We start from the raw sequence: 14,805 nt of genomic DNA, 5'->3' as shown, positions 1-14,805 counted from the left end.
AGTATTTACTTAAAGAATTTAACATTCCCGGGGCGCTTGGGTGGCTCAGTCGGTTAAGCGCCCGACTTCAGCTCAGGTCACGATCTCGCGGTCCGCGAGCTCGAGCCCCGCGTCGGGCTCTGGGCTGATGGCTCAGAGCCTGGAGCTTGCTTCCGATTCTGTGTCTCCCTCTCTCTCTGCCCCTCCCCCGTTCATGCTGTGTCTCTCTCTGTCTCAAAAATAAATAAACGTTAAAAAAAAATTTTTTTTTTAAATTAAAAAAAAAAAAAAAGAATTTAACATTCCCTCCAGGAATGAAAGAAGCTTCCTTTTTCTCTATATCCTCACAAACTCCTGGTATCATCAGTCTTTTGGTTTAGCAGTTCTGTAGTGTAGTGGCATCTCATAGTGATGGCAGTTTGCATTTCCTTATTGACTAATGATGATGAGTTTTTTCTCGTGTGCAAATTACCCATTTGTGTATTTTCCTTGATGAAAATGTCTGTTGAAATCTTTTCCCCATTTAAAATTGAGTTGCTTGTGTTATAACTGTGTTGGAAGAGATTTTTTCCAAGTCTTAATTTTTTATCATTAGACTTAACAGACAAAGAATAACATCTTAATAAATATGATCAGAGCAAACAAAGTATAAGGGAAATTAAAGAAAAGTTTACACATTGTTCACAGCAAGTATAAACAAAACTAAGCAAAGAGTGAAGTCGCTTTTCCTCCATATTAAATGCTTAAACACAGTTTTGAATCCACAGTATGTACCAATATTTAAGTTACTTATAAATATATTAAGTTTTTAATGTGATAAGTGAACTGTTTCTCTCTTATTAAAACTTAGCTAATGTAGATTATGTTGTAACAGATTTTGATCTCTTCTGAATACAGGTCCTTTATCAGATTCATCCATTTGCAAATATTTTCTCTCAGTTGGGGTCTTCTCTTTTCATATTCTTAATGGTATCTTTGAAAAGCAAAAGTTTTACATTACCATGATGTCCAGTATATCAGTATTTTTTTCTTTTTTGGATCCTACCTTTGATGACATGTCTAAGAAGTCTTTGTCTAATCCAGGGTCACAGAGATTTTTCTCCTAGTTTTCTTCTACAAGTTTTTAGTTTTACATGTTTATATTTAGGTCTTTAATCTATTTGGAGTTAGATTTTGCATGTGGTGTGAGGTAAGTGACCAACTGTTTCTGTATCACTGGTTGAAAAAAATTATCCTTTCCGCATTGAATTCCCTTGGCACCTCTGTTAAAAACCAGTCATCCACAACTTAGGTTTCTTTCTGAACTCTGTTCTGCTCCATTTATCTAATGTGTGGTCCGTACAACACTGACTTGGTTATTGTACATTTGTAAAAGTAACTTTTGAAATCAAGTAATGTAAGTCCTCCAATGTGCTTTTCTTCAAAATTGTTTTGACTGCTTTGTGTTTTTATGCATTTCCATTCTGACATCTTCAAAAAATTTTGCTGACACTTTTAATTGCCTTGAATATAGTGGTCAGTTTGAGAATTACCATCTTAACAATATTGAGTTTTGCATTGATGAACGTAGTATGTCTCCGCATTTATTTAGATCTGACTTTTTTTTTTTTAATTTTGGTGACTTGAAATGATTGCTGTTGACAGTCTTGTCCCAGTTGGTTTTTAAAGTTTATTTATTTTGAGAGAGAGAGAGAGAGAGAGAGCTCGTGCGCGCGCACACACGCATGAGTGGAGGAGGGGCAGAGAGAAAAAGGGAGAGGGAGAATCCCAAGCAGGCTCTCCATTGTCAGCACAAAGCCTGATGCAGGGGTCAAACCCACAAACTGTGGGATCATGACCTGAGCCGAAATCAAGAGTTGGATGCTTAACCGATTGAGCCACCCAAGCCTCCCAGTTTTGTCCCAATTTTATACTTGTTCCTTTGTGGATGAAAATCACTAACTTTTTCATGTATCATAACCAGAAGTCATCCTATGATGTTTTTAACCTTATATAACAACCTGTGCTTCCAGCATCTTGATTGTTTTTCTGTCTTAATAAAGGGAAAAAAAATGGTCTTCAAATGCACTAGCTAGGTATGATTTTGTCCTATGGTACTAGCTCTAATGCTTGTAGAAACTCAATTCTAGTGGAAGGGAAGACAGTAGTATTTTATAACTTTTGTTTTGTGTTTCTGTTTGAAGGGTCTCCAACTCCATTCCTTGACGAGAAAATGACCTTCCAAGGATATCAGAACATCCAGAACTGGCCAGAAAATACAAACTTCTGCTTCGAACCTGAACAGTTGGTGAATCCTACCCAGACTGGTAAGTGCAGGCTTGCCTGTGGCTGCTCAGTGTGAGCGGTGACATAAACATGAATAATTTACAGCCACTGCTCACATAGAACCCTTTAGCCTAAGTATAGCTTGTCAGGTACAACCAAAGTGTACTCATTTACCCTGAAAATTTAGTTGACCCTTTCTCCTCTTGATCCCTTCATCTGAGGCACACACCCCTCTAGATTTAAAGCCTGTTCTGAGTAACTTAACTGAAATTCATACTCATTGAAGACTAATGGTCAGTAGTACCTTAGAACCTAATTCTTCCAAAAGGAATTACTACAGTAATAATAGCACCATTTGTTGAATATCTGTGTTGTGCCTGGCACAGTGCTAGAGCCTTTCTATACATATTTTCTGTGTTTCTTACCTAACTCTGCCAAGTACATATGATCCTCATTTGACAGAAGGGAAAACTAGGACTCATACCCCATTTCTTTTTTTTTATTCACCTTTTTAAAAAAAATTTATTTATTTATTTTGAGAGAGGAGGGGAGAGAGCACGTGAACAGGGGAGGGACAGAGAGAGAGAGAGGGAGAGAGAGAGAGAATCTCAAGCAGGCTCCACACTGTCAGTGCAGAGCCCAATGCGGAGCTAGAACTCACAAACCATGAGGTTATGACCTGAGCCGAAATTAGGAGTCGGACGCTTAACAAACTGAGCCACCCAGACGCCCCTCATACTTCATTTCTATAAAATCAAACTAATCTATAGAGACAGAAAGCATATGTGTAGTTGGCTAGAGCTGGAAATGGTGGCAGGAATGGATTGCAGAAGGACCTCAAAGTGATAGCATCATTGCCACCACGCCAGGTTGAGAGCTGTTGTCTTGTTTGCACTTATATATGGCTTCTTTTTTGCCATCCAATTAATAAGGAGCTTATAACTGGTTCCAAATAATCTAGTACTTGATGTTCTATCCATTTTCCAATTATTGGCTAGGCTAGATATATAATTTTTCAAAACAGCTTTTTTTATTGAGATATAATTCACATACCATACAATTCACCCATTTAAAATATATAGTTCAGTGGATTTTTAGTATTACCTCAAAAATAAACCCTGTGTTCTTTAAATATCACTCCCTATCTCCTTATCCACCCTGGCCCTAAGCAACCACTAATCTCTTTCTGTCTCTCTAAAGTTATCTATTCTGGACACTTTATGGAAATGGAATAATATATGGTCTTTTGTGACTAGCTTTCTCACTTAGCAAGTGTTCAAGGACTCGTGGTTTGTGGCATGGATCGGTACTCCATTCTTTCAGAGGACCTCATAATACTGCATTGTATGGATATACTACATTTTGTTTATCTGTTCATCAGTTGATAAACATATAGGCAGTTTCCTTTTTTTTTTCTTTACTGTTGTCAGTAATGCTGTTTTAAAAAGGGTTTTGTGTAGTAGACATATACTTAAATTTCTCTTGAGAGAAATACCTAGACTGGAATTGCTGATCATATGATAACTCAGTGTTTAATTTGAGGAATTGCCCAACTGTTTTCCAAAGCACCTGTACCATTTTATATTCCCACCAGTAGTGGATTAGGTTTGTAATTCCTCCACATCCTTAAAAATGCTTGTTTTTCTTTTTCAAAAATTAGAGCTAACCTAGTTGGTATGAAATGGTATCTTGTTATGATTTTTGTTTGCATTTTTGTATTGGCTAATGGTGTTGATTATCTTTTTCACTTTTCGTGTGTTTGTTGGCTATTTATATATCTTCCTTAGAGAAATCCTCTGTCCCATTTTTAATTGGTTTGTCTTTTTGTTGTGTCCTGTACGAGTTCTTTATAAACTAGACCCTTATCAGATTTATGATTTGCAAATGCTTTCTCCCATTTTGTGGGTTGTCTTCTAATTTTCTTGATAGTGTCCTTTGATGCATAAAAGTTTTTGATTTTGAAGACCAGTTTATCTTGTTTTTCTTTTGTTGCTCATACTTTGATGTCATACCTAAGAGCCCATTTCCAAACTGAGGTCATGAACATTTACCCTTATGTTTTTCTCTAAAATTTTTATAATTTTAGCTCTTGCATTAAGGTCTTCGGTCCACTGTAAATTGGTTTTTCTATATGGTGAGAGGTAGAGGTCCAAATTCATTATTTTTCATGTGGATATCCAGTTGTCCCGTCTCCAGTCTTTGGAAAGACTATTCTTTCCCCATTGAATGGTCTTGGTATCCTTGTTGAAATCTGTTAACCATAGATACATAGTTTTGTTTATCAACTCTTAGTTCTGTTCTATTGATCTATATGTGTGTCCTTAAGCCAGCACTATACTGTCATGATTACTGTTGCTTTGTGGTAAGTTTTGCAGTTGGGAAGTGTAGATTTTCCTACTTTGTTTTTTCTGACGATTATTTTGGTTGTTCTGGGTCCTTTGCATTTCATATGAATTTTAGAATCAGCTTGTCAATTTCTATAAAGAAATCAGCTGGGATTCTGTTAGGAATTGCATTAAATCTATAGATCAAATTGAGGAGTTTTGCCATCTTAACAATATTATCTTCAAATCCATAAACATAGAATGTTTTTCTGTTTATTTATATCTTATTCCTTCACCAATATTTTGTAGTTTTTAGAGCATAAATTTTATACTCCCTTTTGTAAAATTTATTCCTAGTATTTTATTCTTTTTAATGCTGTGAATGGAATTGTTTTCTTAATTTCATTTTCAGATTGTTCATTGGAAGGATGTAGATACACGAGTGATTTTTGTATATTGATCTTGTATCTTCCAGCCTTGCTGAACTCATTAGTTCTAATAGTTTTTTAGTGGATTCCTTAGGATTTTCCATATGTAAGATCATGTCATTTACAAATACAGTTTTAGTTCCTCGTTTCCAATCTGGATGGCTTTTATTTCTTTTTTTGGCTTAATTTTCCTGGCCAGAGTCTTTAATATAATGATAACTAGAAGTAGTGAGAGCAGACATCCTTATTTTGTTACTAGTCTTAGAGGGAAAGCATCTAGTCTTTTGCCATTTTTTAAGTATGGTGTCAGTGGTGGGTGTTTTATAGATGCCATTTATTAGATTAAGGAAAATGCCTTCTATTCCTAATTTGTCAAGTGTTTGATTTATCATGAAAGGGTGTTGGGTTTTGTCAAGTGATTTTTCTACACCTATTGAAATGATCATGTGGTTTTATTATTATTTTAAGTTTATTTATTTATCTATTTATTTTTTTTGAGAGAGAGAGTGGGAGTAAGCAGGGGAGGGGCAGAGAGAGAGGGAGAGAGAGAATCTCAGGCAGGCTCTGCATTGTCAGCGCATTGCCCAACGTGGGTCTCAATCCCACAAACTGAGATCATGACCTGAGCTGAAACCAAGAGTCAGACGTTTAACCTGACTGAGCCATCCAGGTGCTCCCATGTGATTTCATTTTTTATTCTACTGATATGTATGTATTACATTAATTGATTTTGGGGTGTTAAACTAATCTTGCATTCCTGGGATTAATCTCATTTGGTCATGGTGCTGGCACATTCATAAACGTATTGAACATTTTGGCATCTGTGTTTAGAAGAGATATTGATCTGTAGTTTCCTTCTGATGTCTTTGTCTAGTTTTGGTATCAGAGTAATAATCAGAGTTATACCATTCTATGGTAATACCAACCATAGAAGGAGTTAGGAAGTGTTCTCCCCTCTTGAGTTTTAGTTTTGGAAGAGTTTATGAAGAATTGGTTTTAATTTTTCATTAAATGTTTGGTAGAATTCAATAGCGAAGCCAACTTAGGAATTTTCTTGTGAGTAGTTTTTAATTACTAATTCAAGTCAGGAAGGAGAGGAACCAGCAAGGGTAACTTCAAAGGAATTGCCGGTTTTGATGTTGGGGAAAAGCCAGAAAAATATAATGTCTTGAAAGTCAAGTGTGGTAGTCCACCCCCAAGATGGTTCCAATGAACCCCACCTCCTGGTATTCACAACTTTAAGTAGTAACTTCCCATTGTAGCAGGGTTGGTCTGTGTGACCAGTAGAATAGATGACAGAAATAATGGTATATCATTTCTAAGATTAGGTTATAAAGGACACTGTGGCTTCCATCTTGGTCATTCTGGGTTTACTCATCCTGGGGATAGCCAGATGCTATGGAGAGGCCCACATAGGGGAGGAACAGAGGCTTCTAGTCAATATCCATGTAAGTAAATCATTGTATAGGCAGGTTCTCCAGCCCCAGTCAAGTCTTCTGATGATCACAGTCTTGGCCAATACTTTGACTACAACCTGTGAGACACCCTAATCATTGAAGGTAGGGGAAAAAAAACAGGTTCTGGGAGACATTTTGAAGGTCAGGTCAGTTGAATTTTCTTATGAATCAAATTTGTATGAAAGAGAAGTCAAGGATGACTCCAGTGTTTTTGACCAAAAAGATAGAATGCCACTAGAGATGGGAAGATTTCATGAGGGGTAGTTTGGGAAACATACTACATTTTAGCTTTATTTTATACATTAAGAGTTGGCAATTTGATATGAAAGTCAAGAAATAAGGGGTGATATCTAGATGGCTCGAGGTACAAATTTGAGTGTCATTAATTTATACACAGAATTTTAAACTGTGAGATTAGATGAGATCACTAAGGGAAGGAATGCAGATAGAGAAAAGGTCTTCCTTTCTCTAACCACTTAATTAGTTCTTTAGTTCTCAGCTTAAATATTTATCAAGGGAAGATCATCCTTGACTTGAACTAAAACATCCCTCTGCTAAATGTTCTCAACCCTGATCTTACACATCTCTGGGTTTTTAGAGCTCACAGAGTCTGCCATATTAGAGGCACCCACTAAAAAAGTAATAAGAAAATGACAGAACTTTGTAGAAACCACTCATTTTTACATGCAAGTTAGCAGTTTCCCATCCTAATGTGCAAACCATACAGCAGTTACTCTCATTGATGGTTTAAGCTTCCTGTTTTCCTTCGGTGGAAGCCTGAGGAGCAGAGCAAGCGGCAGCATTTCAAACGAAGTGATCCTGGGGAGAGTGAATGGTTAGAATCTCTCTCCTCTCCCAGCTCCCCCACTCTTCTGGAGAAGCAGCACTAGGGCCTCCTCTGTCTCCAGCAGCTTCTCAGTTTGCTTTCTGCTTGTTCATACTTCCCAGTGCCATGGTCTCCTCTGCTTCTGACATCCCTTACTAGAAGAGGGTGGTCCAGCTGCCTCAGAGCCACAGGAATGAACATTCTCCCAAGGCCTAGGTTTTTATGCAGCTGCCTCTGACAAATGAAGCACCTTACGAGTCTACCAAGGAACTAGTGAGAAATGCAGATTCTTAGGGCCCAGCAATCAGTGTTTCTTTAAGCCTGCAGGGTGATTCAGATGTGTGCTAAATTTTGAGAAGGCCTTCTTAGAACCAAATTCTTGCTCGATCTGACTGGCTTTGCTCTTTTTTTCATCTAAGAAGGCACAGAGTTTCCCTGATGTTTTGAGTGACTTTATTTATGGCAACTCCTGATTCTGGAGCTTATTTCTCTTCTTCAGACGCCAGCTGTTTACCTTGTCTCATTCAGACAGGTTTTGAAAAGTAGTTTTCTTCATGATGCCCACATGAGGTGAAAATGTCTTTTTTACTTGCCTGGCTATCTTTTTTTTTTTTTTTTCCCTTAATAACCTGAAGTGAATGTCTAAATATATATATTGAAAGTTTAATCAGATCTGTACTTTCACCTCTTAGCATGTTATAGAATTGACCATTAGTTGTGTTTTTAGTTTGTTATTTGTTGACTGATTCAGATAATCAAATCGTTGAGAATATGAGATTGCATACTCTTAACTTGTAACAAAGGAATTCGTGATTCTCTACCATTTTCAGTCACATATTATCTCAACTTATTTCACTTATATTGACAACACACATGTAACCAATCAATATTCATCATAGGCTAATAAGGAATGCTAATCATTTTAGTTGTATTCACTGGGAATGAATTTTAAATTCCTTCTTTATTCCAGATCCCTTTAAAATGCATCATGATGATGGCCTGGAAGATTTTCTCTTTCTCCCCAGTGGAACAACCAGTGCTTCAGCATTTACAGAACAAAATGATCCCCTGCAAGACAGTTACGGTATGACTTCTTCAACTGGATTTATTGCTTAACTCCAAACAATTAATGTGGCCTTTAACCCATCACCTTTGAAGTTAACCACTAGGCAGTCATGTTTATTGGCTCTGGCTGTAACAAGTCTCTTTCTAGATTGGTCACAGGAGAGAGTTCACAGTTGGGCTGCTCAGAGTCTGATCATATCCTCTCATGGGATCTTGAATACACTATCATAGGGCCAGATTCTCTTTCCACATTTTACCAATTCATTGCCTTGGGCAAGTTATGTCCTCTGTAAACTTTGATTTCTTTACCTATAAAGTGGGGCCAGCACTAGTTCCTTCCTTAAAGATGGGGTGATAATTAAGTAAAATTTTGTAGAAGCACTTCTTACAGCATCCGATACGTGGTAAACATTAAACAGATCTTAGATCTCAATTAGTAGTGTCCTTATTCCTGGTTTTGTTGTATCATTTGTAACATGAACGTGGCCAGGGTACTGTGGGGGAGGTGAAACTTTACTTCTTCCCATCTTAGGTTTTCTGCTGGGACTTGTTAACGACAAGATTAACAGGAGACAAACAGTTTGTCAACATGCAGCATCTATCACATGGGAGAAAAGTAATTCAAAATGGTAGCTTAGAATTTTGGTTTATATAGCATCTTCAATGAAGAACCATAAATTGGTAGAGAAACGACAGGGAAAGGAAAGCAGTTTTAGGCTTCCAGGAGTGGCTAACTGTGGGAAGAAAATGCATGGGAGGAACTAATGGAGTAAGGTTTGCTTGCCGATCCCTCTGGCGCCCTCTCTGGGCTGACAAGAGTCTGTCTCCAGGAAGAGGAGAATTTATATCCCGCCTTTAGGCAGAAAGGGGGAAGTTTTTTCTCTGGTTGCTACTCCCACATTACCTTCAGCTCAAAATAATTTTTATGTCAAAGAGGCATATTTTGGGGTGACATTCTGGTTTCCTTCAGTAAGTCCCTTCAGTGAAGTTCCTTCACCAATAAGTCCCACTTCAGCAATGCTTATAATTTTGTGTTTGTTAAGATCCTGGCTAATAATATGTTGCATTTATGCTTTTGTTTGGACTGAATATCTCTAGGAGGAAGGATGTTAAGTGATGCTATCCATGTCGTCTCTTAATACTTTGATTGTGGCTTTGACTTCTGTCATCTCGCCAGCTAGTGAGTCATTTAGTCTCATTGGCTTCTTTCTTTCTTTCTTTCTTTCTTTCTTTCTTTCTTTCTTTCTTTCTTTCTTCCTTTTTTTAAATTAAAAAAAATGTTTTTTTGTTTAAGTTTATCCATTCATTTGGAGAGAGAGCGCACAAGCAGGGGAGGGGCAGAGAGAGAATCCCGGGCAGGCTTTGTGTTGTTGGTACAGAGCCTGATGCAGGGCTTAATCCCATAAACTGTGAAATGATGACCTGAGCCAAAATCAAGAGTCAGACGTTCAACCAACTGAGCCACCCAGGCTCCCTTAGCTTCTTTTTTTTTTTTTTTTTTTTAACAGCATCTTTCTTCTGTTTCTTTATGTTCCCACTACTCCCCTGCCACACAACACACCCCCCTGCCTGGGCCACCCCATGTAAGCCCCTGTCACTACACTAGACACCTAGACCACCTCAGTAGGACTCCTGCTCCCTTTTAAATTCATTCCAAATATGCCTGCTGCATTTGCCACCAAGGCCCTATTCTGTATTCATCATGTCATTTTCATTAAGACCTTAACACACCCTTTCTCTCTCTCTCTCTCTCTCTCTCTCTCTCTCTCTCTCTCTCTCTTCAAATCTAAATTTCTCTGGCTTTCCAGATCCTTCTTCCATTGTTGGTCTTAATTCTGTTTTCCCTCTCTGGTACGCAAAATCCACTTGAATCCAACTAACTTCATAGTTGCAGAAACATTCTTGTCCTGTTGGCATCTTCATACTTTGCTCAGGGTTCTCCATCTTTGAAATTGACTGCTCTGTCCTCTCTTTCTGCTCTTGCTTCTCCTCTGAAGCCTTCTGTGGCTATTCTGGTCCTCATAATTGTTTTTAAACTCTTAGCCCACTTAGTACATACTATAGACTATTTGGTACATGTCTGTCTTGCCTTTCTAGCTAAATCATAATACTCCTGATGGCAAGGACCACGTGATATTAAATCCCCTATTATCTGATGATGGACAGCATAGTAATAATCCTTTTACATCTGTCCTAGTTCTTAATAATTTACAAAACATTTTCACAAAACTGTCTTGTTACGTTGCAGAGGGAAATATTGATCTCATTTTACAGATGAGGAAATCAAGATTCACAATCCCTTATTATACTTCAGTTGCGATATTGGTGCTTGCGTTCAGTCTTTGGTATTTTGACTCTTTGCAGTGCACTGTAGGAGGCTGCCAACCAATGCTGATTATAATGACATGACAGCCATTTAAAAAATTTGCCCAGGGGCGCCTGGGTGGTGCAGTCGGTTGAGCGTCCGACTTCAGCCAGGTCACGATCTCGCGGTCCGTGAGTTCGAGCCCCGCGTCAGGCTCTGGGCTGATGGCTCGGAGCCTGGAGCCTGTTTCCGATTCTGTGTCTCCCTCTCTCTCTGCCCCTCCCCCGTTCATGCTCTGTCTCTCTCTGTCCCAAAAATAAATAAATGTTGAAAAAAAAATTTAAAATATTTGCCCAAACATAAAGAACATTAACAGTTTTTCTTTATACTTCCTTTGTTTTTCACTGGTGCTTAGGTTCGTGTCATTATGGCAGTGTATAAAGCTGATTTTAAATATCAGATGCCTTTTTTTTCCCCATTGTTGACCCAGTTTCAACAATCTGTGTGTTTGTGTTTCAATATTAGGTCTGTTTCCCTGTGACACATTTGCTCCTGCAAATGTTGTGCCTCAGGAGTGGCCTGTGGAAGCCCCAAACTCTCCACACCCGGAATCCTTCATTTCCCCGATGGCTGTGACACAGCCTCTGCAGCCCACGGCAGGTAAATTATTAGAACCCGTCTTCACTTAACGGTTACGGTATCATAGTCCGTTTAAATCATCAGACTTTTTGATTAGCAGTGGACAGCAGTATAGATAAAGTTTCAGAACTATCACAAATGCCTTTATTACTTCAGTTACTGGTTTCACAGCTGGAGAAATGAAGGCAAAATTGAAATACAGCACTTGGGGTTCGTGGGCAGAGAACATCCTTTTCAGTTCAGTGCAGACTTGGAACTCTAAGGTTTTTTTTCTGGATGTCCCACAAGTTCCCATTCTTTTTTTTTTTTTTTTTTTAACATTTTTATTTTTGAGACAGGGAGAGACAGAGCATGAACAGGGGAGGGTCAGAGAGAGGGCGAAACAGAATCTGAAACAGGCTTCAGGCTCTGAGCTGTCAGCACAGAGCCCGACGCGGGGCTCGAACTCACGGACCTCGAGATCATGACCTGAGCCAAAGTTGGCCGCTCAACCGAGCCACGCAGGCGCCCCTCCCATTCTTAAAATAACTGTGTACCCGTGTTGTTGTTATTTTTAAACCTGTGTTTTAACTCTTCTTTTCCTTTCCTCCTCCACGATTTATTCTCTTAGTATCCTATTCTTCGAAGTATTGGGACTATCAAAGAGTGGGCACAAATACATTAATTAGACAGCTTCTTAGTTATGTTCAGGGTGTTGTGGTCACAAAATCTAGATACTCTTATGCTCTCAGAAAGTAAGTTTTGAATGTAGACCTATGAGCAGACGATGATGGGTTCTAAATTTCCAACTTATTTCCCTTAGAGCCAGCTGAAGAAGTAGAAGTGAAGAAGGGAGCAGAAGAGAGGGCACCAACAGAAGCATTGGAAATCATGATGGGACTGAAGGCTGATGACATGGCACCATCTAGAGAAACAGAGATGTCTCCAGCCAAGGACATGGCACCAGCCACAGAAACAGAGGTGGCATTGGCTAAAGACATGGAACCTTCTATCAAATCAGATGTGACACTGGCTAAGAACATGGAATCATCTATGGAATCAGATATGGTCCTAGTCAAGGACATGGTACTACCCAAAGAAACAGAAGAATCCCCGGTGAAGGATGCTGTTTTGTCCACAGAAACAGATGTATCTTTAGCCAAGGATATGGTATTGCCCACAGACACAGAGGTAGCCCCAGCTAAGGATGCGATACCATTCAAAGAAACGGAGAGGGCACCACCTATAAAAATGGATTTGTCCCCAGGTGAGGGCATGGTAGCACCCACAGACAGACAGATGACCCCAGCCAAGGGTGTGGAATCACTCTCAGATATAGAAATGGCACTGGCTAAGGACGTTGTGTCACCCAAAGAAATATCCTCAGCCAAAGAGGCAGCCTTGTCCTCAGAAACAGAGGTGGCCCTGACTGGGGATATGGCACTGCCCCCAGAAACCAAGATTTTCTTGACCAAGGATGAGGCACTGCCCCCAGAAATGGAAGTGGCCCCAGTCAAGGATATGGCTCCACATCCAGATACAGAAAAGGCCCCAGTGAAAGACATGGCTCCGTCCCCAGTGAAAGAAACAGAGGTACCCCTGGGCAAGGATGTGCTTCTACCCCAAGAAACAGATGTGGCCCTGGGGAAGGACCTGGCTTCACCTGTAGAAACAGAGATGGCCCTGGGCAAGAATGTGGCTATGCCCCCAGAAACAGAAGTAACCCTGATCAAGAATGTGCCTCAGCCTCCAGAAACAGAGATCGCTCTGGCTAAGGATATGGCTCTGCCCCCTGGGACAGAGGTCACCCTGGCCAACAATGTGAGTCCAGCCAAGGATGTTGCACCACCCTCAGAAACGGAGGTGGCAGCTGTTCCAGCTAAGGACATGGAAATTGCGCAGACACAGGAAGAAGTACGTGAGGAGGCCCAGTTAAAATCTCTCCGGGATGAGGGGCCATCAGCTGCATCTACTTTTATCATTTCACCAGGTATGGGTTTAAGTTTACTCCTTATTTCTGTCTACCAGCGTGTAGTCTCCAGAAAGGTGAGGGACACACGTTGTGCCAGATAAAATACAGATACTTACACTGTATTTTACAAGTCTACACACATTCCTGCTCTTCTAGACAGTTCTTTCTCACCTTCTCTCCCTCCTCCAGTTTCTAACACCTTCCTCCTTATTTCTCTGCTGGTCTGTTTTCCTTGTTGATAACTTAAGCCACAAAAGAGAACCTTCACAAACTTGTGCTACCTCATCTGCCTACTTGTGTGCTGTCTCCATAGTCTCTGCCTCCCTCCCGTTGCTGTAGGTGAACTGTCCCTGCTCCTAGGTGTGGCCAGTCTCTCCAGGTTGCACTAGCTCCCATCTCCTCTCGCCTACTTAGGCATGCTGCCCTAGCCATTCTTTCCTTTCTTGCCTCTCACCAATCTTTGTCCCTCTCCACTGGCTCATTCCCACCAATGTACAAATATCTGTTATTTTTCCCCATGTGAAACAAAACAAAAACTTTCCCAACTTCACTGTCTAGCTACCACTCCATTTCTCTGCTGCTCTCTGAGGACCATCGCTCATTCCTCAAAAACCATTCCTGAATCGAGTTTCTGAAAGGTGGAAAAACAGCTGAAATCTTGCTGCTCTAAAACTTGTGTGGTTTTTACTGTTACATCCAGAACCAGTGACAGCCGTGGGTCAGAAGTACAACGTGCCAACAGATGAGGATTCTGTGTTAGAGAAACAAGACCAGAAGAAACCTGTCAGTAGTCAGCCTTCTGAACTTTCTTCAGAGAGCTCAGGTAAGTTAGGGTAACAAAGTGGACTCTTTGAAACCACTTCAACTGGGAGCAATGGGGTGATGGTGGATGTTGTCCCTGATTTCTGGTGATCGGTAGTATTGTTTAGGAAGTCTGTTCTCTGTCTTGGACAGATTTGGTCTTGTTTAGGCAGAAAGTCAGCTTACATATTTTCAAATTACTGCTACATCGACTCAAGACACCTAAATTTTAACCCAGTTCAGCTGTCCACTATGCTATCTTGTGTAATCTCAGGCAGGTTATTTAACTTTCCTGTGTCGCTGTTTATTCAGCTATAAGAGGAATGCACTGGTCAAATGTTACGGAAATCTTTACTAGTAAGCCCTTGCTAGTTAGTGTGTTTCATGGCCCAACAGCATCTGCATTGCTTGGGAGCCTATTAGAAATGCATCATCTTGGCTTCCACTTCAAACCTTCAGAATCATAATATGCATTTTAACAGGTTCTCCAGATAATTCTTATGTACAGTAAACTTTGAGAGGCACTACTCCAAGATACTTTCTGACTTGGAGTTTGATCATTCAGCGAACTTTAAGGTTACAGGTTTTTGACGTAAGCCAAAAGCATGTGTATATGATTAACCACTTAATGATTCTCTGCTTACTTTTCTGCGACTGTGATTAGAAGGGGAGCTTGAGGGCAGGGACCCTGACTTATTTCACTGAGAATCTCTAGTGCTTGCATACTGTCTAGCCCCAAGAAGGAGCTAAATAAAGTTTGGTTTT

The 14,805-nt window shown here is 39.9% G+C and overlaps 1 protein-coding gene across 24 annotated transcripts in view; it reads left to right on the top strand.

Moving 5' to 3' along the window:
• MAP4 (microtubule associated protein 4) overlaps nt 1–14,805 on the top strand; it is a 207,912-nt gene that overhangs the window by 138,594 nt on the left and 54,513 nt on the right. For 23 of the 24 annotated variants that reach the window (XM_040445206.1, XM_040445216.1, XM_040445205.1 and 20 more), the window contains 5 exons: nt 2,163–2,285; nt 8,250–8,363; nt 11,175–11,309; nt 12,091–13,257; nt 13,940–14,062. In XM_040445206.1, coding sequence (XP_040301140.1) covers nt 2,163–2,285; nt 8,250–8,363; nt 11,175–11,309; nt 12,091–13,257; nt 13,940–14,062 — 1,662 coding nt within the window. The remainder of the gene's footprint in view (nt 1–2,162; nt 2,286–8,249; nt 8,364–11,174; nt 11,310–12,090; nt 13,258–13,939; nt 14,063–14,805) is intronic. The other variant, XM_040445210.1, reaches the window with a different exon arrangement.

The sequence above is a fragment of the Herpailurus yagouaroundi genome, unplaced genomic scaffold, assembly GCF_014898765.1.
Source record: "Herpailurus yagouaroundi ecotype Mexico unplaced genomic scaffold, PumYag 193, whole genome shotgun sequence".
Lineage (NCBI taxonomy): Eukaryota > Metazoa > Chordata > Mammalia > Carnivora > Felidae > Herpailurus > Herpailurus yagouaroundi.
Note: the sequence above shows the minus strand (reverse complement) of the source record. Positions and strands in the feature narration are given on the sequence as shown.